Source organism: Phoenix dactylifera, chromosome 8 (genome assembly GCF_051530095.1).
Source record: "Phoenix dactylifera cultivar Ajwa chromosome 8, Ajwa_hap1_PhDact_Kaust_v1.1, whole genome shotgun sequence".
Classification (NCBI taxonomy): Eukaryota; Viridiplantae; Streptophyta; class Magnoliopsida; order Arecales; family Arecaceae; genus Phoenix; species Phoenix dactylifera.
The window spans coordinates 2,647,853-2,674,552 of record NC_143197.1 but is presented as its reverse complement, the minus strand read 5'-3'; the positions used below and the strand labels follow the sequence as shown (position 1 = coordinate 2,674,552).

At 39.0% G+C, this 26,700-nt stretch overlaps 2 protein-coding genes and 1 long non-coding RNA gene across 5 annotated transcripts; 2 read left to right on the top strand and 1 right to left on the bottom strand.

The window, feature by feature from the left end:
- The first annotated feature begins 4,270 nt into the window (after positions 1–4,270).
- On the top strand, positions 4,271–8,332 carry LOC103708916 (putative RNA-binding protein ARP1). Of its 3 annotated transcripts, XM_089924678.1 has the most exons (7): positions 4,271–4,649; positions 4,757–4,916; positions 5,032–5,185; positions 6,192–6,231; positions 6,368–6,629; positions 6,833–6,895; positions 7,956–8,332. In XM_089924678.1, the coding sequence occupies exons 1-6, from the start codon at positions 4,476–4,478 to the stop codon at positions 6,865–6,867; spliced, it is 825 nt and encodes a 274-aa protein (XP_089780804.1). In that variant the 5' UTR covers positions 4,271–4,475; the 3' UTR covers positions 6,868–6,895; positions 7,956–8,332. The 3 variants fall into 3 exon arrangements, with proteins under 3 accessions (XP_089780804.1, XP_008792273.4, XP_008792259.4); XM_008794051.6 differs by lacking the exon at positions 6,833–6,895 and having other exon boundaries at positions 4,298–4,649; XM_008794037.6 differs by lacking the exon at positions 6,833–6,895 and having other exon boundaries at positions 4,298–4,649; positions 7,944–8,332.
- Positions 8,333–10,273: 1,941 nt separating this feature from the next.
- Positions 10,274–22,006, top strand: LOC103708943 (putative sugar phosphate/phosphate translocator At3g11320). The gene is made up of 4 exons (XM_008794063.6): positions 10,274–11,170; positions 16,444–16,547; positions 16,712–16,940; positions 21,366–22,006. The coding sequence occupies exons 1-4, from the start codon at positions 10,703–10,705 to the stop codon at positions 21,510–21,512; spliced, it is 948 nt and encodes a 315-aa protein (XP_008792285.1). The 5' UTR covers positions 10,274–10,702; the 3' UTR covers positions 21,513–22,006.
- Positions 22,007–22,686: 680 nt separating this feature from the next.
- Positions 22,687–26,221, bottom strand: LOC103708949 (uncharacterized). The gene is made up of 2 exons (XR_604372.6): positions 24,772–26,221; positions 22,687–23,610 (listed from the first exon to the last, which is right to left on the bottom strand). It is a non-coding gene; the product is annotated as an uncharacterized LOC103708949 (long non-coding RNA).
- Positions 26,222–26,700: the final 479 nt, after the last annotated feature.

Sequence of the window (26,700 nt, the reverse complement as noted above, 5' to 3'; positions counted from 1 at the left end):
CAAAATCAATCTATCCTTTTTTTTATCATCAACCTTGCGGCCCACGCTGAGGTCCTCCTCGAGCGTGGACCACGAATAAGAGCCCCTGGACCGCGGAAAATTATTTTATGAGAAATTATGAAAAATTATTATGAGAAATTATTTTATACTAATAATTATAATATTTTATACCTTTATTTTTGTATTATACTATAAATATAATATCATATTATATTATATCATAATACATTAATATGTTATGTTAAATAATTTAATATTATGTTATATTATGGAAAATTAATTTATACTAATAATTATAATATTTTATACCTTTATTTTTGTATGATACTATAAATATAATATCATATTATATTATATCATAATACATTAATATGTTATGTTAAATAATTTAATATTATGTTATATTATGGAAAATTAATTTATACTAATAATTATAATATTTTATACCTTTATTATTGTATTATACTATAAATATTATATTATATTACATTACATTATAATACATTAATATGTTATTTTAAATAATTTAATATTATGTTATATTATGAAAAATTAATTTATAATAATAATTATAATATTTTATACCTTTATTATTGTATTATACTATAAATATTGTATTATATTACATTACATTATAATACATTAATATGTTATTTTACATAATTTAATATTATGTTATATTATAAGAAATTAATTTATACTAATAATTATAATATTTTATACTTTTATTATTGTATTATACTATAAATATAATATATATTACATTATATCATAATACATAAATATGTTATGTTAAATAATTTAATATTATGTTATATTACTAAATATTAATTTACTCTAATAATTATATTACTATTATGCTATATTAACATAATATTATTTTATATTACAATAATATTATACTATATCGTATATTTATGTATTAATTTATGTTATATTTTATTATATTCTGTTGTATAATACTATGCAATGTCCTTTATGATAATTTTGTCATACAAAAGTACTTTCTCAGTTTGTTTACCAAACACAAAATAAAGTACCACAGCACTTTACGAATGTAGTTACCAAACAGCAAACAGCTTTTTATAACAGCTCTACTTCAGACAGCTCTACTTCCAACAGCTCTACTTCTAACAGCTCTACTGCCAACAGCTCCCCCAAACAGGGCCTTAACTCCTCCATGGGCCTACTTCAACTTGAGAAGTGAAGTGAATTCGGCTGATCGTTTCAGCCGTGTGAGTTCCTGCCCATCTATTTGCAGGCAGCTGTTCCTGCCTTAATATAAGTTGAGAACAAACCTGGTCGTGTTCTCACTTCTTAGCTAGAATATATCATGGATTGCCGAGTTCGCTTGTCTCTTTTGACTCTAAAGCGTCACATTAGCCATGACAACCTAATCATATTTGCACTCAGGCTTCTATCCAGAAATAGAACACAAACAAGATGATGGATTCTCTCTCTCTCTCTCTCTCTCTCTCTCTCTCTCTCTCTCTCTTTTTAAATAAGTTAGATAAGAGAAGAGGAGTAGCTAGCTTTCAATCCCTAGGGAAGTTGGTGTTTCATGACAGATGATCTGAAGAAGATCGTACAACACGCACATGCCTCCGAAGAGCTCCAAACCAACTTTTGCAGCCCAATTATGAACCGTGCGCGTTCATTGTTTGCCAAGTTTCTAGTGTTTTGATATCTCAGAAGCACAGCTCTACAAATTCAATAACCATGAGATGGACATAAGAAGCATGGCTTGTTGGAGTTACCTGCGTAGGGACCCAACCCTCGCACTTAAATATGAAGTACCATTTGCCATCATTTCAAATACTAGGCCAAACCAATTCCTTAGCTAATCTACTCACAATCCAAACAATTCCATCTTGCTCACAGTTCCCTGCCATTAAACAACGACAGGATAATCAAAAGAAATAAAGAAAGACCCAAACAAGTACAACCAGATTCACAGTTCGTGGCACATGTCGTCTACGTGTTTGCGGAATCACAAAGACCACAAAACATTTTATTTTAATTCTTACGTTCTAGTGCAAGGCCATCTAGGTTCAATTGTGACCATTATATATGATGAGCTGGTGTTCATTTATATTATCTTTACCATATCCGGTATGAAGCATTGCTGTATCCCAAGGAGCGCACATACGTCACAAAGACTTCGCCATGGGATTTGGAAGGATCCTTCACACAAGAAAAGGCTACCAAGTCGTTGGCTTGGCCATCATTTAATGTCTGGCGGCCAGCTCACCTCCCACAGCCCAACCCACGAGGCGTAGCCATATATCACAACAGCGAAAAAAAGAAAAAACATATGCGGAGATATTAATTTTATCGCCCACCCTTCTAAAACATCGCAAAAACATTGACAATATAAACATTAAAATTTTATTTTATTTTATTTTATTTTTTATACACCGATGACTCACACGTAAAGGTTGTGAGTGTGCTTATCAATGCCGAAATTTTATTTAGCGGCGCTTTATCGGTGCTTTTAGGCCTCGAAAAATGCTGATACTGATAAGCACAAAATAAATAAATAAATAACCATATATTAATATTAAGACCAAGAACATTACATAACATAAAGGCTGGCTCTTGGTCTTTTGCGTCCCAACAGGCATTACGACCAGCAACTGTCTCTGGCCTTTGTTTTTTCATCCCCTCCGCCAGCTCACGTCTCTGGGCTTCCAGCTAACCCACAGCCATGCGTAGGTCCCGGTCTTCCTCCCTTTCCCCTCGGTCAAAACTTCGCGAACTCGACCACTCCCTTAGATTATTATGCACCTTCTCTCTCTTCGTGTTGGTTTTGTTGCTGTCCAGTTGTCCACGTTATTTCCACGACGAGGGCTGGGGTCAGGAACAAAAGCAAATGGGATTCCCCTACGTGGGCCTGCATGTGGCCCGCTCGAGCTTAGTTCTCAGATTTGGCCTCCCCTCTCCTACGTAATCCCTGCTTAGCTTTGGTGGAGATAATAATGTTTGAGTCGTGCTTTTGCTGTTGCTGTCCGTAGTCTGTTCCTATTATTACAGTTGTATGAAACCGCGGGTTTTATGCTCCTAATATATTCTTTGGTTTCTTTCTTCTTCTTCTTCTTCTCTTTTTTTTTTTGGTTTTGGATGTTGGAGGTTTCCCAAGAAACTGCTACGGGTACTGTTCTGTGGAAATGCTGTTGCCATTATCGCACGCTTGGACAGTTCGCACGTGGATCGGGGGACCATTTGATAGCGAATTCGAAAGGTTTAGGTGGTCCCGTAATCTTCTTTTTATTTTTCTATTTGATAAGAAGTCATCACAGCAAATTGCGCCAATCAAGGGAGAGAAGCAAGAAGCCTGCCTTAGACGAGAAGGAATGGAGTTTATTGGACAAGATGATGACAACATGCTATTCTTCTTTCACATGCTCATAGTGGTTATTATTATTGAGGTCTTCTCAAGTAAATACATTTCCTTGCAAAACTACATTCAAATTTTATTAATTCAGGAAAAATAGGTTTCTTTCTCTCTCTTTTTAAGCAGTAAGAACGAAAAACATCATTAGTAATTGCTCCAGTGCCTTCAGAAAATCTCAATCTTAACAGTTTTGGGTACTGAGACGGGTGTATTTGGATTAAGTTTCTTGGGGTGCCATGAAATACGCATCGTTTTCTAAGCTGTTCCGTCTGGTAAACGCTGTAACACTGGGAGGCTCTGTACGACGGTGCCCGTACGCCGCTGTCGCTCTTTCCAGGTAACAGAAGTCTGCCACCTGCACTGCTTCCCACATAATTACTTTTATTTTATGAAACGAAACTAATAACAAATGAAAAAAAAATAAAACCGAGTCTGAGAATCTATTTCCTCGATTAAATCGGACAAGTATCCAGATAAAAATTTTGCGTCGTTCCCATCACTTCACGCATCCATCCTGCATGCGGTGGGCGGAGCGTTTATAATACCGTGGGTGGTCGCATCGTTTACACGTTGAGAACGGTTGCTCTTCGTCGCCCCTAGACTTCGCATCCATTTCCCTAAGGTAACGCTATGAGAAAAAGAGGATAACGCCAAAAAGTGAAGAAGTTTTACTTTGTTTTATTATAGGGAATTCGTATACTTGCTTGCTATATATATGAAAATATAGAGAGAGACGAACAGACAAAGACAGGGAGCTTAGGAGTTTGTATAGAGCCGTGTAGGAAAGTCTATAATAAGTGGTGTGTATATATTATAAAAGAAAAAAAAACTGAGAAGGAAAAGGAGGGGGCCGCACGTCGATGACGAGGCCGAGCCTCTTTTTCATTATATAAACAATAAATAAAGTTAGAACCATGTAGTGCTTTCCGATTACACTCCCAAAGTGTGACAATTGCACACCCTGTTCCCATTCCGCTCCTTTCCCTACCCTTCTTCTTATATAGTTATAAACCAGCCTCCCTTCCGACCAACCTCTCTTGCTCCTTTGATCGTTAGCTAGAGAGGAAGAAGAGAGAGAGAGATGGGACAGCACTCGCAGTTCGGGGACACGACGCTGACGAAGGTTTTCGTGGGGGGTCTGGCGTGGGAGACGCAGAAGGAGGCGCTCCGCGAGCACTTCGACAAGTACGGTGAGATCCTCGAAGCCGTCATCATCTCCGACAAGCTCACCGGCCGATCCAAGGGCTACGGCTTCGTACGTGTTTCATCTTGTTGGTACTGTTAGTCCCCAGATCGCATCAAATCAAGATCCCGGTTGTAACATAACGGACTGTTTGTTTGTTGTTTGGTGTCAACCTGCAGGTGACGTTCAAGGAGGCGGAGGCGGCGAAGAAGGCCTGCGAGGACCCGACGCCGGTCATCAACGGCCGGCGATCCAACTGCAACCTTGCCTCCCTCGGCGCCAAGCGCCTCCGTCCGTCCCATCCCGCCACCCCCGCCCTCCCCTCCCACCACCAGCCTGGTATATATCATCTCTATCCACTATTTCTAGCTTCTCGGTGGTTCTTCTTATTATTTACGGAACATATATTTATATATATCTTATTGTTTCGTTGGATGGATGTGATCTACGCAAGGGATGGCGGTGGGATCGAGAGGGTTGTCTCCAGGACCGGCGGCACCGTGGTACTACCGCCCATCGGGAACGCCGCCGCCGCCCCCGTCGCCATTCCCCCACCACCACCAGCACTACCACAGGGTCCTCCCCTTCTACTTCACCGCCACCTACGGGTAAGCAAGCAGGCTCTTTTTCTCCTACTTGTCACAGTAACGATACGATTCGAGAAGCGGATCCGCCGCCGTGCGGCCGTCCGCCTCGGCGAGCCCGACGTCGACGAGGTGGGCCCCACGGCGAAACACGTGGATTGTGCTGTCGCCACTCGCCGGACACATGGCGGTCGGTCCGTTAGGCTCTGTAATGCCGAAAGATGCGTGTCCTTTGGACAGGCTGTGGTCCCCCCCCACCCCGTCGTCTTTGGTTCCCGTGGACAGGCTGGACTGTGCGGTCTTCCACATGGGTACGGTCAATACGGTTGTGGGCTCCATTGGGAACTTTGGTTTATTTATTCAGCAATAATATATTTTATGTAAATAAAAATAATATTTGGCAAAGTTAGCCGCACTGACCGACAAGACTATAGCTCAATGTTTGGCACCACTCTGCCAAGAGCTATTTGGAAAGACATCCAATTCAAATCTTGATAGTGGCCCAATATTATCTATTGATGCGGAAAAAAAAAAAAAAAAAAAGACCTTATAGAGGTGGAAAGTTTTTCTGTGTAAAATCGATCCTTCCACCACCAATTCAATCTCCATTCCTTGATGGAAATTGAGCAAGATCATATTTTGATATAAAATATCTATGAATTTATTAACCCCACCTATCGATAAAGATATTGGATTGAAGAGAACCACCTGCTAAGCATTGAGAAACTCTGGTCTTCATCCATTGATGTAGAAATGAGACCTTTGCACTACCATATCCATTAGATGATGAAAAACTGCAGCATTTTTTAAACTGTGTATGTATATTGGAAAGCGAACATGATCGCTGACTAGGACACTGCTTAGTCCGTCAAACACTCCAAAAAGATTTTCTGGACACACCAAAACTAAAGGGTTATTTTTTTATTGCCATGTCATTTTCTTACTCTTGCTGCACTTATGTGAGAGTAGTATGAACAGCCGTTTGTAACCAAAAAAAAAACTCATAAAATTTTCCATGCATTCTGTGCAGATACCCTCCTACTTACATGCCGGATATGGGCTACAACGCGGTAACTTTGTACCCTGAGATCGTTAAATTTTCTACTCGAGATCGGATCAAGTTTATTATATATAAATTAGATGTTAAAGGAATACAATAAACGGCTGATTTGTCATTACTAAACTCTTTGTTTTGTGCGCTGGCAGAAGCTAAGCCAATCAGCCGGGCCAGGGTCCTATATCCAGGGCCAGTTCTCTTACCCACCGCAAGGAGGAGGGATGGTTGCTCCTAATGGAATGCTGCCGGCGTACCCGCTCTACCACTTCCACCACCGTCATCTCCAGGGCATGGGAGTCCCTGCCCACTTCTTCCCTCCCGCCGCCGCCGCCGCCGCCGCCGTCGCAGGTACCATGGCCGCCGTTCCTACCATCATCTCCAAGCCCACTGCAACGACACCTCCCCCCACAGGTACCGAAAACTAGATACATCTCTCATCCTATCTGCTACCTACTTCACTCGGTGCATCAACCTTATATAACGTTTGTTGGACTGAGTCATTATATTAACATTTCACGTGGACGAGCATGTTGATCACAATTAATAGACGTCTGACTCAAAATATTATACCTTCTTCTTGATACTGAAGCGATCTCACTAAGCTATATTGGCAGGAATTAACTTTCTGAAATATGAGGCTTCTATATGATTGTTTCGTGGATCTCACGTGAACAAATATATAAAAAGTTCTCACTCTTCTCTCTCTCTGAACTTTCTCCTGATTTAGCATGCTTTTATACGTTTGATTTACAGCTCTCCTGCCCTCTCCTGCTTTAATGCAATGTAAAAAACGAGATTTGTACGGATACATATGGTAGCCCTCTCAACAGCAGGAAACTTCTTGTAAAACTTTGCGAATCGACACTTAGGAATGCTTTGCTGATGTCTGCTCCGAATTCCAAATCACCCTTCGTCAACTTAATACGGAATATTTTGTATGACGAAGCAAATGTTGTTTTCACGGACACTCAACTTGTAAACGAAATTGCTAGGGAGTAAGTGTAATCCACCTGCCAGCGACTTTTAAAAAAGATGATATTTTTATATGGTGAAATTATTTGGTTATCTACTCCATTTCAAAAGCAATAGATTTATTTGTACATAAATGATCACTCTCAGCTTGTTTGTTCTCTTTGTTAATAATCCAGTACTCATTCTTTCTGATTACTTATCTGTGAATTTCTAAAATACTCGTATTGGTTCACTTTGAACAAATTGACAAAACACAGTTGTTCTGTTCCTCTTGCATGTTTGCCAGTGAGAAGCTTTGATCAATTCTAATCTACAGATCTTTTATGTTTGCTACTGTCATGTAATCACTGCAAAATGCAGCTAGAGACATAAGTAAATATTTGACAAATATTACTGGCCGAATGTTCTCCTCGACTTTTGTCTTTCAAAGGATCATAGAAGTGAAGGAAATCAGTAACCAAAACATGCGTCTAAGATCATTCTTCAAGGCAGCAATTCAACCAAGATAGCTTGTTAGTGTAGTCCGTTTGGCACTCAGACTTTTCCGGCAACATTAAAAAAAAAAAAAAAGCATTCAGTTTGAGTTGAGTGGTTCCTGTTCGATCATATAGATAGTGGCACGAAGCATATAAGATGTTTTAATTACAATGTTGCAAACAAGCAAATAATTATTTTTATGCATCTAATGACATTAGGAATAATCCCAAGGGCTCCTTGTTTGTAATCCTGTGGTAGTTTCTGAAGTATAAACAGTTTGTTTGGCAGTGGAACAAGTCAAAGGATGCAGCTGAGCAGTCGAAGAGGAAAGGCTTGAGGTGGTCCTTCAACAGAACAGCCTGCAAATCTGATGAAGAGTTCTTTCATTTATTCCATTAGGCCTATTAAATTCTTTTATTCCCTCTAACCTGCATCCCCTTGATGCACCATTTGTAACAAAGTCCTCGTCTGTTTACCAGTGTATTTTATGGTAAACTTTTAATAGCTTCAGTCCATCGGGTCCATAGTTCTCGTCTGTCCTGAATGACATCTATTACAATTCTGCAATTTTTGTGGCTCCTAATTAACTTTTTTTTTTCCAAGTATATTGTTCTTTAGTTTTACTTTTAAAATAAAATGCTAGTGCAGAGATTTTGTAGTAATTAGTCATGAGGCTGCCTCCTTTCCTTCCTATCTGCATCAAATCTCTTTTTATTCAGTTTTTAAATATTTTATTTTCTGACTCGCATGGATGTATCTATTCATGTTTAGTTTAATTTAATGCATCCGATTTACCAAAAAAAAAAAAAGTTTGCACTCGCTTCTATTGTTTTCATCTTCTGATGATTATTGTGACAAAAATAGGTGCAGAGCCTTAATCAGGTTATCCCCTTGCATATGAGCTCCCATAAGTAAGCTGCCAATTCTTTCGAATAGGTGTTTGCCGCTGAAATTAACAGACCTGGCTAGGACTCATCAGGAAAAAAAGTCATGCAAGGTTCATCTCTAACAAAGATGAATATTTCCATTGCCTTGAAGAAGAAATATTAAAGCATCCAGGGAAACATTGCCATTCAAAAATTTATAAACCATCACAAAGAAAAACATTACTTGATTTTTTTTCAAAAAAAAAAAATAATGTTTGAGAGTTACAGAGGGTAAAAGGGGGTCCAACATTCTCAAAATTGCCACAATGAACCTGAAATCTTAGCTAGTCTCCAAATTAAAATTTCTTCCTTGTATGTTAAGTCCATACTTTCACCAAGTCCAAGTAGTCTTCAGGCTGCCTCTAGCATGGGTGACTTGCCATCCTTCAGCCATCAGATAAAATTAAACATAATTTGTATGTCGAACAGGATGATTGCCCATCCAAACAGTGCAATCAAAAGAGCAGTATGATCATCAACGGTAGAATAATTTAAATTCCAAAGACTCTGCTATAGAAAGTATCACCACCACATTAACGGAGGATATAAATGTAAGGAACTGAAGATGAATAACAGAGAGGAGACCAAGCTTAGCTTGTTTCGGATGAAAATTTCGGCTTTTCGATTATATTGGGGCAAAACAGCCACAAATCAGGGAAGAAAGAGGTAGAACAGTGGAAAAAGGGGAGTGTTTTGGATAACCTGAGAAGGTGCGGGCATAGGAAAAAGATATATAAAAAAAATATTAATTAATCTAGCTGCACCTCCTTCAAATATTCTTATCCATATAAATATTATATTACTTGATTCTTCATTTGGACTTCTTCCTTTTCTCTCAAAAAAATATACATATTACATTCAAAAAATTATTATTACATTTTTAAAGTGTTCCTTTGTCAGTTTTTCTGATGAAAATACTCTTCACATACTAATTTTTAAAAAATAATATTTAAGTTTGAACTCGACTGGATTTAAAAAAATACTTAAGATCGACTCGACCTGTATATCAAGTGGGGCATACTTGAGCTCGAATTGGAGTTTTGATCATAATTAAAAAAGCATAATTAAAACAAAATATAATATAATAATATTTTTAAATATTTAAATTAATAATTTATTATAAATTAAAAATTATACATATATATATACACATACATACATACATACATACATATACACACACAATTAGACTTGTGAGCCTTCAAGCTAAGTATTTTATTATTCGAGCTGGATTCAAAAACTGCTCATGCTGTTTGTATAGAAATAATCGAGTTGGATTGAACTCGTATTTGAGTAGAGCTCGAGCAGCTTGCAAGCTGCTCAGCTTATTTACACCGTACATTGTGCATCGCCTATGGTCCCCTAAGAAATAATCAGAGATGATTAGTAAAAAAACACTTATCTCTTGCCAAACCCCTAGTTTGACCTCAATGAACCAACCTGGCTTTGTTAGGGAGAGTATATTAAACCAATCAAATATTAATTTCAAATTAAAACGACCTTCTTAATTTCCTTAGTCTACCCTCTCGCCCCTCCTATGCCTCTTAAGAATTTGCCCAGCACTAAAGATTCATAAATTAAGAATAAAAATAAAAAGATAGAAAAAACTTTACAAAATACTTATATGATTAACGCTTAAAAGGTTACTATGGGCTTTGCTGCCTTTGCACGCATCAAAAAGATGGATCTGCCGTAAAAATACGAAAATAGCAAGAACGATAAACCGTAGCTCTAAACTCCACCGAATCGACGGAAGCCACTGAATCTCCACCGAGAGATACAGGGAGAGCGTTTCAAGATCTCCGCACTTCCAATCCAACCACTGGATCAGCGGAAGGCTTCTTCCTCCTCTCTATCATCCTGCGAAGAAAGACTCCGGAAACCTTCTTCTTCTTCTTTCCCCAATCCCGTTCAGACAAATCTGATGAAATCCTCTTCTCCGATCCTCCCCCAATTCCCTCCCCATTAAAACTCCAACCCTAATGCCCAAACCCTAAATCATCTCCCACGGAAACGCTCAAATCCTATCTATAACCAAGATCCCATCCATATTTTCTTCCCCGATCTTGAATCCGTAAAGGCGGGGGCGGAGGTTGAGGAGGAGGAGAGATGAGCGCTAAGGGGGGATCAACGCCGTCGCTGGCGACTGGGCGGTTGTTTACGATCGGGCTGGTGACGGCGTGGTATTCGTCGAACATCGGGGTGCTTCTTTTGAACAAATACCTTCTGAGCAACTACGGGTTCAAGTACCCGATCTTCCTCACCATGTGCCACATGACGGCCTGCTCCCTGCTCAGCTACGTCGCCATTGCCTGGCTCAAGCTCGTGCCCATGCAGACCGTCAGATCCCGCGTCCAGTTCTTGAAGATCTCCGCGCTCAGTCTCGTCTTCTGTGGCTCCGTCGTCAGCGGCAATATCTCCCTTCGCTTTCTCCCCGTTTCCTTCAATCAGGCCGTCGGCGCCACCACGCCCTTCTTCACGGCGGTCTTCGCTTACGTTATGACCGTCCGCCGGGAGGCCTGGATCACTTACCTCACGCTTGTTCCCGTCGTCACCGGCGTCATCATCGCTAGCGGGGTGAGTCTGTTGTCTGAACGCGTGCAATATTGATCGGTCGGTTTATTCATATGCTTATTGGTTGACTGATTTGTGGTTTAGTGTTGTGTTTTCTTATGCAATTAAATATGTTAGATCTACAATGTTATATGGCTTTTGATCGAAACAAGGGGATCTTTGTTAAATCTAATTGAAGTGGAGCTGTAGGCCTGCTGACAAGTCGAGAATCATAACCTCTCTCTCATGTCGAACCACTCTGTTTTATCTGTCCTGGATGTTTAGACAATGCAGTATGACTTCACAGATGCTTATGCCACCAAAGAAACCCTTATGTTCTGTACATTGGGTTAGTTTTGGTTGTCAGAGTTTTGTCATATTTTCTTTATTGGTTGTCGATTTCTGAAATACCTTTCCCTTTTTATTAAATTACTTGTTAACAACCCATAAGGCATCAGTGGTCGTTTCAGATGGACTTGCATCAATAAAAGAACATAAAGTGAGATTCAGTTTCAACCTGTCCTTTCTTGTAGTTTGTTCTTTGCATCCGTTACACTGTGGACTATTGATTGTTCGACATCATTCAAATTGTGTTTAGATATGATTCCTTTTTGTAATTATTACATGCCTCAAGATGAATGCAGGTCTCGATATCTGCTAGATTTTCTTTTAGGTCTAAATTTTGGCAGGTGTTGATCAAAAATCACCTTTCCTAGGAATATTGCACTAATTCATAAAGGGTCGATGACACGTTAAGAACAAGTTTCTATTTGTAGGACCTGGTTATGCCGCTTTTTGCTCCTAGATGAAGGGTCTACACTATATGTAGGACTCTAACAACCCACAGGATCCCACTGCTACAAACAGGCTGCCCCGCCCATGATTGCCACCAGATATTTCTTCGGCCGCCAAGAAACAAAGATTGCTTTCGTAGGAGATGGTTGATGTAAGTCCAACCTCTTTATAACAAGGATATGCCCAACCTAGGGGTTTCAAAGTGCCTAGGAAAGAAAGATTTAATGAAATTAGACCAATTTGGATGAAGTAAATAAATCTAAACCAGAAATTGAAAGGAAAGCAATTAATATGATGCTAATCTGGGAGATTTTTTTGCAGGCAAGGGGAGGTATTGGAACACCTCGCCTTTCTTTAAAACCTCAAAAAGGAAAAGAAGGGCTAAAGGCTAGGTTAGTATGCAGAAATTAAGTTAAATTATGTTGATGCAAAAAATTAAGCAGAACTAGAAAAAGAAGAGAAAAGAGAAGAATAATAAAGCTCCCCTTTTGGATGCATTCAGACAGATCATTCTCCTACAAGCCCCATCGAGTCCTTCACAACCTTCAGGAGTGTAGAAGGCTAGGAACTGTGACCTTCTTCAATGTAGGAAAGCCTTACTCTCAAGAAATGTGCTTTTGCAAAGGTTCAAAGCTCCTTCTTTGAGACTTTTGGTGATTTCTTAGCAATCTTGTGATGGTTCCTGGCCCCTTGGGAGGTGGGGATTTATATAGGACCTCTGGCAAAGATCTAGAGCTTGTGTATCCATTGTAGGACTAGAAGAATTAGTGATAAATTGTCTAAAACTCATCAAAATCAATTAAAAATCCGACTAGAACTCAACTTGGGAAATTGGAGTGTAGATAGAAGTCAAGGGCCTAGTGACGATATGGCAAGTAGGTAATTAGTTTGGTGTTGGTAGGAAATCGATAGCCAAGATCCACCATCAGTTGGTCCCTTCTAGAAACTCAGGGAATACTGATGGTTGTTACACAGTGTCAATAGGGTATTGACAGCAGGAGCATACCTTTTGTAGGGTACTAATGGTACAATACCACCGTCAATTGATTCCAAGAAGTCCTAGGCCCCTTTTTCCATATAAAATCGAATGCTTTGCATGGGATGCAAGGTAAATGGCAAGGCTGGACCCTTTTACTGGAGTGCAAAGGTCTGGGTCAGCGTTATTAGTGATACTTTGGGTCTCTCTGGGTGTCAAGAGCCCTGTGTCTACAGTTTGCCCCTCCTTAATCGGTATTTTGGGAGGAAATTCTAGTCAAGACATCCTTATTTAGACAGCCGAGGCTTGTGCCCATGCCATTTTGAGGTGTGAGATAACAATCTAGGGAGGGGAAGACTTGACTTTTCTAAATCTCCTTTAAGAATATAGTTTTGAAAGCATTTAGCAACACATCAGTTTTAAACACGTTTTGAAAAGGAGAAAGGCGACTTTTGGGAGGTGTTTGCTTGCTAGCTGCTAGTTGTTCGTTTGTGGGCCTTGGCTGTGTAGAACTTGGTTGTCAAGGAGGAAACCCTTTTCCTCATGTAGATTCCTGGTCACATAGGAGCTGGCTATTAGGGTGGGCCGAATTCACTTGCTTGCTAGTCTTAATACCAATAGATCCTTGTCTGTTTTTGGAAAGGGTTTGTTGTTTAAAGATGGTGACTTGTCTTATAAAACATATTTTAAAATTGTATTTTCTTAAAATTTTTGAAAATGTGGGTCTTTGAGTAGCACACCAACTGTTTATTCTAGTTTAGTGGATAGATTCGCTTCTCCAAAAATCGGGGTCTAGTCAAATTGAACGTGTAGGTAAAAGATTTGAAAATTGAATAACATGCAAATGATGTGGATGCTGGGTTAAATATTGAAAATCATATTACATGCAGATGATGTATGCTAGAAGAGTGGGGTCCTCTGCAGGTGAAGCAGACTCTGTTGTGTGAGAGCTATCGTGTGAGATCTTGGCCTCAAGAAGAGATAGAGCCTTGTGGGGATCAGGGTCTGCTAGAGTAGAAGAGGTGGGCTTTGTCACATCAGAGTTGTCATGTGGCGCTTCTCTCTATTGGAGATTGAGTCAAGTGAAGGAGAAGGGACTTGATATGCGGTCTGAATCTCAAGGCCAAGTGTGGCTTGCCGATACCTTGCATTGTTCCAACTAGATAAGGGGTTGTCATACATCCAATTCCTTACCTCATGGGAGCTAGGTACCAGATGCTGGTACTCATTTAGGGAAGAATTGTAGCAATGCATGCAGAGGGTGTTGTATCAACTTGTTATGGCGAAAGGTCAGGGAGCATGTCATCGGTATTGCCCATAGGGGCTTCACGATCTAGGTGTACCTGAACCTGGTCCCTATTTGTCCATCCTTCGTCATTTAGATTGGATACGAGATCTTTGAAAGTGGTGCATGCCTTTGAGGTATGTCCGGCCACTTGATTGAAGGGGCAATAATTATAATAATCTTGCAAGGTTTCCAGAATTTTATGTTGGGAAGTTTGATGAAATTTGTTTTAATGTGGATAGCAAAGATGGCTAGAATCAAGAAATGTATGGAATCTTGGTCATCTCGTTTGCCAAAGTTGTCTGGGCTAAGTTGATGGCAAGGTTGATCATTAGCAGGATGGATGGACCCTACAATCTCAAAGGAGGTGGTGCCCTCAATAGTTGGACGAGCACAAGAGTAAGTGGGTCTAGCCTTTGATGATTCAGCTCGATCTTTGATCTCATAAAAGTGGGTTAGGACATTCCTACATGAGGGATTGAATTTTGAGTGACTTGGCAATAAATCTCATTATAGGTTTTAATGCCACTCATAAGACCTCTTTGTAGGCTAGGATCATAGTTCTTGATTGTCATTCGAACCTCTTCGTCTTTCTCCATGTCTGTCCTTGCTCAAGTTGCCATCTCTTGCCAATGGGTTCCAAATTGATTGAAATCCTCCCCAGGCCTTATCTTTTTTGCAGTGAGCTCGCTTATGGAAGGACAATATTCTACTTGATAACTGTAATACTTTCTGTAGGAGGCTAAGATCAAAGAGAGGAACTGAAGTTCATAGTTTTTCAAGTGTTAAACCACTGAAGCGCTTTAATCGCTAGGGATTTTTGAAAGAGGTATATCATAAAAGGCTCATTTTGGGCTTGTCAATCGGCATCCATGACGAAGGCTGAGGTGTGATGACTTGGATTAGTCGTTCCATCGTAAAACTGAATTTTCGGAGTTCTGAAATCAGGTGGAAATCTATCCTAGGACACAAGCTTGGGGTAGGTTAAGATGCGAGAGTTTCTTAGATCGTTGGATATAGGCTTTTAGATTAAAAGCTTTGATCATTTGTCTAGTGTTGTCAAACATAGGTGTTGGGGATCAGGTGTCTCTTGTCTAAGAGCAAGATCTTCTTGTTTGTATTGTTGTTCTTTTGCTAAATTTTTCTATTCATTGATCTTATAATAGCTATCTAGGTCCTTTAGGTTCAACCCTCTCTCAACTTTTCAAAGATTTTAGAGTAACCAAGGTCATCAACATCAGTAACTTGAGTGATTGTTTCCTTACCTAACTTTTGTGATGTTCTAGTTTCCTCTTTCTTTTCACCATCATTAGCCATGACATGAAAAAAGGGATTATTAATATAATACTACATACATATCATTACAAGCAACATTCAAGGTGTTACCATCACGAATTTTGAATTTATTAATTTCTTTTAGTTATCTTGGATGTGTTCCAGAAAAGTGGTAAGAGACCCCATGGAATATCAAAACCTAGGCTGAGAAGTTTTACTTTGCCGAGTGATCTAAGGTTTAGAAGAGGCCCATGAACAAGTGACAAGCTTGGGTCAAACCTCCACAAAACCTTGGAGGACCCAAATGAGCCGTCTATAAACCCTGGAATTGTTGACGAGAACATACCTATCTTGGTCCTAACATCTCTCAAGCAGAATGTAAACAAAGGAATCTCCGAGGATCAGATTCTTCCGATGGTGATATGATGGCATCAAAAGCCAATTGAGGTCATGCCCTACCATCGCTTTAGATTCTTCTGATGAGAGGGCCAGAGATCTTGCTGAAGAAAACCTAGCTCGCTTTAGATCTAAGGTTTGGGAGAGAGCGAGCGGGAGAGAGGGGTGGGAGAGAGAATGGTGGAGCAAAGTGAGGATCGGCTCAATATTCGGGCTTAGTCCAAGTTCAGGATCTGGGTCAGGCCCAGGTTAGGTCAAATATTGACCCGAGCTGGCCCGAAATTCCGTTGAGCCTTATTGTTAGCCCAAACCCAACCCGAACTGCCTCGAGAGGCGATGGCTTGACCTAAGGCTTGCCAAGCCCAGGCCCACTTTCAACCCTAATTAGTAATGCTAATTTTAGACAAGTAGGTATATTGTATTGTTCATTGTAATGTGGATTTTTTAATGGTGACAAGCCAAGTTACTCTGGGAATTCCATTGTATCTAGTTATATCTGGTATGCTTGTTCATCAAGACTTTAAGACTGGAATTATTAAATACTGATTTTCTTATGTTTTGACTTCATAGGGAGAGCCAAGTTTTCATTTGTTTGGGTTTATTATGTGCATTGGTGCAACTGCTGCAAGGGCACTTAAATCAGTGCTGCAGGGGATTTTGTTGTCCTCTGAAGGGTAAGGAATACATTTCTTTCTAAGCGTTATATCTTCTTTGGGTACTTGTTATTTCATTTGTGATTATATTCTTTGGATACACTTCCCCATCATGGAATTCATTATTTTCTTGAAACGTCTATACTAAAACATATTTTCTCTTGCCAATGTTTATGATATATCAGGGAAAAGCTTAATTCTATGAATCTCCTCCTGTATATGGCTCCGATAGCAGTAGTTTTCCTGCTTCCAGCAACAATTTTCATGGAGGAAAATGTGGTTGGCATCTTATTAGCACTCGCCAGAAAAGATTTCAAAATTACTTGGTATCTGCTGTTTAACTCTGCTCTGGCGTATTTTGTGAATTTGACTAATTTCTTGGTCACCAATCATACCAGTGCCTTGACTCTCCAGGTATGCTTTATTGATGCAATTCTACTCTTTCCTGCTCTCTTACTGTTTTATGGAATGTTGCATAAACAGACAGAGTTGAAAATGTTGTTACTAGGTGTATTTTTCCTTTTAGTCTATGTTAGTTGTCCCCTGGCTCACTTGTTTACTGATGTTGGTATCTTCTACTTCATCCATCTCCTTCTAAATAGTGATTACAATTCTGCTGTTTAACCACTAATAGCAGCTAGTTTAGGGGATTTCCTCTATGTTTTTCTAAACTCAATCAACCAAGATAAAATTCTCTGTTTCGTTTTTGCCATTTTTGTCCAATGTTTTTCTTTGTTTATCTTTGGCAACTAAATATAGCCTAAGAGTTTAGGTAGCAAGTTGCCTAATTGGAAAGGAAGAAAGCTTCTCCATGGAAATTGAGTCACATAAAGTTAATTCTTACTATCACTATTTTTTTCTCTGGCCCTTGAGTTCCTTTTGTATTTGTTTGTTCGTTGTGGTTGCCAGTAAATTGGAGAGCATATTGAAGTAAATTTTCTATAAAGGGCAAGGACAAGAGGATCTATCTTGCCATAAAATGCAACTAGGAGTATGCGATAGGGAGGCAAATAAGATCTTTAAGTAGTGTGAGTTTGTTGAGTTGGTTTATGTCGAGGATTATGTAAAGAGATGGATGAGGAGCAATAAAGAGAATGGCCATAGATTTTGAAATATGAGGAATAATAGACTAGATGTTGTAAAATGGCTGCCCAATGCACAAGGCTCCTGCCACTGTGGAGGCTATTTCCATGGTTTAAACCTGTGATGTCTGGGTCACATTACAACAATCTTAGCATGTGCCAAGGCTCATCCTCTACAATGAACTAGATGTTGTATTGGACATTATTGGCTAAAAGAATTGTGGTTCATTCAGCAGAGAATGACAGACTTTGTGAAAGAGATCTCAAAAATTACTTTTTTGGGTAAGTAACATCAGATTCTATTCATAGCAGCCACCAATAAGTAACACCGGTTCCAATACAGGAGAGTTTTTGAGGGTTGTTATTGGATAGAAGTTGTCATTATAGCCTTATAGTAGTGACATATGTACTGATCATATTTCAAACAAAAGGTAAAGACCGTTAAAAAAACTTGGTAGGGCCACAAATGGAAAGCAAAATTGCCTTCCTAGTTTGATGAGTCTCCTAATGCCTTCGTTTCAAGTAGCTTAATGATATAATAATAATGAAAAAAATCAATTTCTCCTATCCACTGTTTAAGCTGAATAGTTCTTGTTACAATACATCGCAATTTCATAGAGGAGAGTTATCCGATCTATCATCCTTCCATTTCAAAATGGATGGCTAGGATTACTATGCACATTTCAACATAGACAGTTTGAGATGTTAGTACTCATGACAAGTACAATAAATATATCAAAACAAAAAGGAAAAATACTCCAATTATTTAATCCCTGTTGGAAAAAGGGGAAAAAATGACCAATCATTTTCTTGTGGCTTCAACTTCCACTACCATTGAACCTCCACCTCATTAACCAGTGACTGGACCGGCAATTATTCTTCACCCTCCTTGCCTTCCTCAAAGCCTACTGACCTTGCCTGCTTGTGTTTGGCATCGTCAATTTCCTTTACTACCATGTCTACCTTGAGGAGCTGTCCTAGTCAGACTTTCACCAAATCCTGAATTGCTGGAAATCCTATCACCACCCTTTGTTAGGCCATTGAGCTACCAATAATCTCAGGATGGCAAACCTGACTTGGAACCGGAAAAGCAGTTGTTGACAATCAAGATAGGGGAACAAGGTGGAGATAGAGGAGTGGTGGCAGTGGTGGAAGTTAGCAAAGACTATGGTTGGATAGCAGGGTAGAGGTAGAAGGCAAATGGCAGCCATCAGAGTAAAAGAAAAAATAGAAAAATTATGCGCTTCTATACGTTTTTGAAAGAATAGCTAGAATTTCCTTTCAACTTCTATAAAATCTAAAAATAAAAATATACCATAGCAAAAACCCAAAGTAAAATACATTTCTCACTGGTGATATGTCAGATTTGTCATCACCTCTACCATCCTTTTTTCCTTCTATTATTACCTTAGTTGCCATCATGCCTTTGCCATTATGTTTGGAATTTTAATGAAGGTACTCTTGACATTCATGTTTTATAAAGGGATGGTGAAGAGGACTAAAAACAGCAAAAGATTGTTAATTATTGCACTTGCATGTTCTTACCAGTACCCCCTCATTGATCTCTAGCCTTTTGTTGGAATTTAGTGAGTCTTATTTTTCCACTTGTAAGTTTTATGGGCTCCAATCCTTCACTCTTTGGTTTTCCAGTATGCAATCATTTGAATTATTATGGTCATGAGGCTGTAACGTTTTCAGTTGAAGCTTACTTACCTCGATCAAATTTTGGAATATCACAATGGAAACTGCCTATGCTTAAAGAGTAGTCTTCTAGTTTAGTGTTTGGAACCTGTTCCCTTGTTTCAACCTATTACTGAGTCGGAGTCTTGGGTTACCGGTCCAACCCAGTCAACCGTGGTTGGACCAGATCATTCTCCACTCTCCTTTCAGTCCACCTCTCCCCGTTGTAAAGCCTTCGTGGTCCCTGGTCCCTCTGTCATGGTTCTAGATCCCTCTGTTCCCAGTCAAATGAAAAAGAAGCAGAGAGGAGAAAAAGAGGAACGAAGAAAAGGAAAAGGAAGAAAGAAGAAGAAAAGGAGAGAATATTTTTAATTTTTATCACAAGATATTGTCATCATGACGGCTATTATTCTCTCCCTTGTTTCTATAGTTTCTTTTCATTTTTTAACTTTGCTTGTGTTTTGTATGTGAGTCTTATATGTGATTTTGGTTGTTTGTATAAGACTCGCAGAAAGGTTTCGAGAATTCAGATTAAAAAAAAAAATTCTTTAAATAACCCCTTACAAAATTAGCTCTTTCATGAACTTCAGTCCACACGTAAAAACCAGTTTGTCAGAACATTAAACGGCTGCTGGCTTTGGGAAGCAAGTTTTCTACTTTAATCTAAGGTGATTTGTTGACATTTTAAATTTTGTTATGGGCTTAAAACTTAAAAAAAAAAAAATAAATCAAGAGAGAAGAGAGGGTTCATTGGAGTTGGTAGTTTAGTGATGACAAATAATCATAAGAATTGAAAAAATATTAATGTCTAGATTGCCCTTACATTATTATTTCTAAGAATGAGTATGTATAGAGTGTCCAAGATGATGTCCTTGCAACCATAGAGACATTCTCTTCCATGCATGGTTACAACTATATAACAATTGATCGATATTTTGTTCCAATCCAATGCTTACAATGGATAGGTATTCTGTTAACGTTATCCAACAATCCTTGAAGCGATGAACGGCCAAATAATTAATATTCAAAAGTAACCAAGATTTTATATACTAATTAAAAGTGCTTAGTGGATTGTGATGAGAAAACTAGATTAAACAATAGGGATAGGTATCTGTAACCAGGAGCTCCTGTGCCATTGATTTCTTGTCCATGATCTTTTCCATCACACATCCGGTGGCTGCAAGCTTGACAGTGGATTCGTGGATGAAGGGCTTCACCACCATAGATTCATTGACGAGGGTCCCATTCCTCCATGGATCCGATGGCTAAAATGGAGATCAAGCCAAACATATCAATCCTTCTTTCCCAAATCAAAGATCGAATCTCAAAGTTCTCTGTTTTTCTTAGGTTAAGTATAAATCAGTGGAACAGCTGGGCCGAGACCAGTTCAACTTGTCCATGTTGAGTGATTGAACCGTAGTAGTTGCTGAGTCAAAAACAGTTTAATTTAAAAAATGGGTCTTTGAGTGGCCCGGCCTGGTAGAGGTGTCGGGTGATGGTTCAGGCAGTTCGACCCGGTCGAACCAATCCTTGTCACTGAACACTGCTCTAGTCTACTGAATGGATTCCTTACCGATCGTATGAAGAGCAATTCAAGCATCCTAAACTTTCGGACTGCTTTCTTCCCTCAAGTTGAGTTACCTATGTGAATGTGCTTGACTTGACCCAGCTGCTTTCTTCTCTCCCACTTCTGGTAATTTCAATGCTCTCTATTGTACTATAAACTTCAGCAGAAGAGGACCAGACCTGACCCTTAAGCAGGTCATGACCACCTGACCCTTGCCTAATGTGGACCTGACCGGTTAGGTCCAGTAAACAGGATCGGTCCAGATTGCCTCATTCAGTGGGAGAATCAAAGTGGTATTGGCTAGATATGTGAAGTGGATTGCGGTTCCCTGAAAGAAATGAGACAAACTGATGGCTAAAATCTCATTGTATTAGTGGTAGAAAAATTGTGATCATTTTTCTCTTGATCATTGAGTGGTTAAATATTATGTTGCGGACCCCATCGAATTTCTTTACTCAGAGGGCATCAGGATATTTTTACTAATGATGATTCCTGTTTTCTTTCCTTCAGGTTCTGGGAAATGCCAAAGGTGCTGTTGCTGTGGTTGTCTCAATTTTAATATTTAGGAACCCGGTATCCGTGACGGGGATGCTTGGTTATACCCTCACAGTCATTGGTGTCATTCTTTACAGCGAATCTAAGAAACGGAACAAATGAGAATTTCCGGAACGCAGAGCATGTTCTGTTTATTTTTCCATGGATGGCAGCAACTTCCAGATGCCCGAGATTGGTCGGCATGCTTTTATTATTTATTCATATGTTGCGCCCTATTCTTCTGCCAGAAGCCGCACGATGGTTTCTGTGTGTATCCAACGATGACCGACTAGCGAGTAGGTGAAATGGATCTCGATTAAAAGCAGCACCGATATGCCTTTAATTTTGTTATTCAGGGTCCATGATGTGTTCACAACCCCCATCTTCCATATGGAGATTCAACAGCCTATAATTTTTTCAGAGAACTGGGATCTGCTCAATTGGCGTTTAACTCCCTTTGATTAATTGATAAAATATGTTTCACATAATTATTTCTTTTTCATTTACCGATGCTTCTTATTCTGACAGATGATGTATGCTGACAGATCCTAAATTAAGCATGTGATCTTGAATACCTTTGGTGCGAAAATCTAATAGAGGATAGCTGCTCTTTCTTATTTCTGGATGAATGAAAGTGCATATAATTCTTCATTTTTTTTATTTGCAAATCCACCACAGGAAAATGATCGACACTTGGAAAAGAGAATGATGGTTCGGCGGTTTTGTTCTATCGAAAGGAAGAGTGCTGACATTGCTAGATTCACATCATTTCAGCATCCAGCCGTACATAATTTGTAATAGCGCTCATCCAACACGGAGCAGAAAATTTTTTTTCATCTTTTCCCCTTGTTCCCTCACTTTTAAGTTGTTTTCAAGCTTCCACCTGCCCTGCTTCAGTAGTTAGTGCCAAGTAAACATGGATAAAATAAGGAACAAGCCGCACACCTTTAATTTGTTAAGTCCTCCAGAATCATCTGCTTTTCACCAATTTTAGAACTTGATCCGCTTGAAGGTCTCAACAGTGAAAGGTAAAGTTGTTCTCTGAAGGGGCACCGACATCTGAGATATTGAACGAGGCAAAGGAAACAGATGTACAATATGAACTAGGAATAAATACTTCTAATACCATCACAACAATATTTCCCCCCAAGCTCCCGCTCTTGGCAAATAAATTGAAGACAATGGTAGTCTCTCCTCTTCTTTTACGTGCAAATATGGTCATTTCATATTTTAAGAATAAAAGCACAGTACCCAGAGTGCTGCAGACTAACGCTTTAGCGAGAGAGAACCACCTGGCTTCTAGAATCCTAAGTTTCATAAAATTAACTCCAGCAAGTCGCAGAACAGAATAGAATTAAAGGTATGCCCTAAAAAATGAAAAATGTTCCTTCAAATTTGAGTCAGATTCCCACGGTTTGAGCATGTAGAGATCTCCTTCAGATACCATCCACAACACGAGTTGCAAGGTCAAACAATGCCCCGGTGGACTGCTTTCAAGAGCACAAACGAGGAAGCAAACATCCAGACCATTTCCTCCATGAGTCCTACAGTTGGCAGCTTCAGATTCTTAGCCGGCAAGTTTTTGCCCCAGACTTCGGTTTTATCAACAGAAAACAAATTCTCTTCTCCATGCTTCGGGTAACTGAATAGAAGTCACTTTCCATATGGCTCTCCTTTATGCACACGCATGATGGTTGCTCATATGTCTTCATTTTACTATGACACACCATCTTTTACCATTAGTTATTACAGATTCAGTTGCGATTGGAAATGCAGTTATAAACTTTGAATGGTCATGATTGGCTTGCTCTCCAGCACCTGGATTGGATAACCGACCGAATTCAGATGTATCAACCACACTGCCTTTGCTTACCTTAGAAAGGCTTTCTTTGCTCGAACAAGGAGGCAAATCATGGCAACATCAGGGCACAAGACATGACTTTTTGCATCTCGTAGTGCCACCTAATTCAGAATGTTTTAATAGTTGTTGCAGACATGTAGGTGATTCAGGCTCCATGGTTACGAACAGAAGACAAGATTGTCAATTTGATGTGTGAAGGATCAAACTTTGTGGACGCTGCAGGTCATAATAATCAAAGCTTACTGGGGTTCAGTTTGTTTACCCCAACAGGGCTACTGATACCAGTGGTACTTCTAAACATGTTTTGCAATTGGCCAGCCTCTGAAAATGTCTCAACATCGAGCACAAGGGACGTGTCTCCTGGAAATCCCAAAATACTTATCAAGTTAGAAGCTGTGTATAAATTGAAAAATGCAAAAATAGGCAGAGGACAATGTCGAACAGAGAACTGTTTTTTGGACTGACGGAATCAAAACATACAACCATGGGAGTCGGCATTCAAAGTCCCAAGGATTTGATGCATTTAGCACTAGAGCTACTATTAGTGCATCTTCTAGAGTTGTCTCCACTATCTGGCTCAGAAATTATACAAATTTCTGAAGAATCTTCACTGATACATACAGATACATGCTCTTGCGATGCGTGTTACATGAATCATCTAAGAATTTGTAGTGAAAAACAGCTGATTAGCTTTCTTCATGGTGTCCGTGTTTATGTGACACTTTAAATTCAGCAGTTCAGCATATGTCATGCAATTAGATCCTAAGAGAACTTTACCACTGAGCCCGTGAGATTATTAGCAGTTAAGTGCACCCTCGGATATACATAGCTAGGTATGAGCATCTACATTCATGAATTAATACATTCTCACAAATGATAGCACAGGGCACTTTGCATATCTAAGATCAATTTCGCTGAATGGAGCTTAAGCTAGTTTAGCATATAAATTAAATATACGGCTGCGAGCAAGGGATACTTATCATTTCTCAAAGTCGAATCATGGGCATTTGATTACTGGGGGAACACATAATTAGGAATTGACGTATTCTATGCTGGATAGATAATAGACCAAACAGAAAATCAAAGAATTATATTATCAGTAGCATCTTCATAGAAAAAGAAAATTCAAAGGTGGCTCCGACATACAACAACCAACTCTTAAAACAAAATTCTTGTTGACCACTTAGGAAGCAAGAAGAATCTAAGCGGAGGTGTGGCACTAGATTATACACTAATCATGTAAAGACAGCATTCCTAGAGTCTAGATGTATGAATGTTTACGCATCAATTGGTCTTTATGTTCATTGAACTTGTTAACAAAATCCTGTGATGCTTAAAAAGAAACCCAGTTTATTGGTAGTATACAAGGGGTGTTATTTTGGCTCACTGACATGTCAAAAACAAAAGAAAAAACTTCAATAGGCACCGACAGGCATGTACTTTGATAGCCATGCAAGAAGCAAGATACATAAATTCTAGCAGATCTTTGAACATTTGAAGCAAAGCCAGGTATAACCATACCTCCATACGCTACAGGAGGAATCCAAGATTCTTTTTTGAAGTTGCATCGTGGGGTCGAAGATTACATACCAATGCTGAAAGCTTTACAGACTTAGACCAGAATTGTTCCACCAATTGAAGCATGAGAACAGTATGGGGGCTTAAGGATCAGCATGCCTCTCACATATTACGTAAAAAACAATTGATTGGTTAGCCGGTCATGACAACTCCAAGTGTTGATTATATAATAAAGGATAAAATGATCATGCACAACCATGTTATGAATTTTAAATAACTGAAATGTTTAAATGGAAGGAAACACATGCTCATCAACTTTATTGAGCTCATATTTCTGATGTCTAATTTTTTCACACCACATATGTCCAAAAAAATGATAAAACTACACAATACATAACCTAATAAAAATTGTAACGTACAATCAAAAGCCGAATTGGGAAATGAAGTATATAATTGATAAATGCAACAAGTTAACTGTATAAAATGCCAAAATTTTCTCTTACATGGGAATATAATATTGAGACTTTTCCGTGTGCAAGGAGAGTCATTTCATTGAGTAATCTGCCTGAAGGTCAAGCCAATGAGTCATCACGCAGCTAAATCCTATAACAAATTTGCAATACAAGTGAGGTAGTCCCATAGAGGACATGACTGCAGGGAGAGTTTCAGCAGTTCAACGCAATGGTGAACTTCAGTATAGATGGAATATTATAAGTTTCGTTCGTTATAAGATATAATAACTCCCAAACATCGTTACAAACAATCATGGATTCTTGTGGTCCGAAAAACTCTATGGATACTATTTACTTTCCATTTTGCAACCAAATTCTTGATCGAACCAATAGAATCACGCATCAAGAACCAAATCAATTCCCTTCGCAGACAATTTGCACATGCTTAAACTTCAAAAGGACCAGAAGGAAACCAAACATTCGATACAAAGTCTCCCCCTTATCCAAACCTCATCGAAGCGCAAGAACAAAACGCAGGAACAAAGCGGATCGCGCCAATCCATGTCTAGAAAGGAACCAAGAAACCCTAAATCTCAATTCTTGCCCCCCAAAACTCAAGAAAAATAATACAAGGAAAAAAGTGCATTGCCCATCAAACGCCACAAAATCCATGCCGAAATGGGAGTAAAAAACAAAGAACGAGATGTACAAGTACCTAAGGAGGGCAAATCTGGAGCGGCATTGTAAGGACGCGAAGATGAGGGGATCGTCCTCCGAGAAGACGTCGATGAGAGGAAGACTCTCCATAGTTCTTTCGAGTCAATCTCCAATAAATAAAAAGATAAACTCCCGATCGACATTTCTAGGGATTTTTAGGAGAAAAGAAGAAGAAGATATATGGGAGAACGAGAGAAATTGGGGCAGTTTTTATTTTCCATTGCTAATTAATGAGATGTCAGGGCGGTTATTATATTCACCCCCATTTTCCCATCGCATGTGCCCATATGGGAGCGTACACAGTGGACGAAAACTTAAAACGGGGAGTGTGCTTATCAATTGCTAAAAAAATATCGTTAAAAGGAAAATGAGGCGGAGCGGGAAAATGAAATTTTTAAATTTTTCAATTGGTCTGCAATGACGTGAAGGTAAACTTATCCAATCAAAAATTATGATTTTTTTTACATAAAATATCCTTCTAAATATCTAATTTTGCATGAATATCCTTTCATAATTAATATTTATATGCATATTTTCGTAAAATACTTATATTACTATTCTTCCTTTCTTTTTTTTTATTGTTTGTATGTGTACCTACATCATCTAACGCCATTAAAAAATTAATAATTTTAAATTAAAATAACTAAAATATTTTTAATGGGTACATATGCAAATACAAACATTTATAAGACGATCGCAATGGGAGATAAGAAAATAAATTTATTTTATTTTTAATTAAAATAAATATAGTTTTTGTTAATGA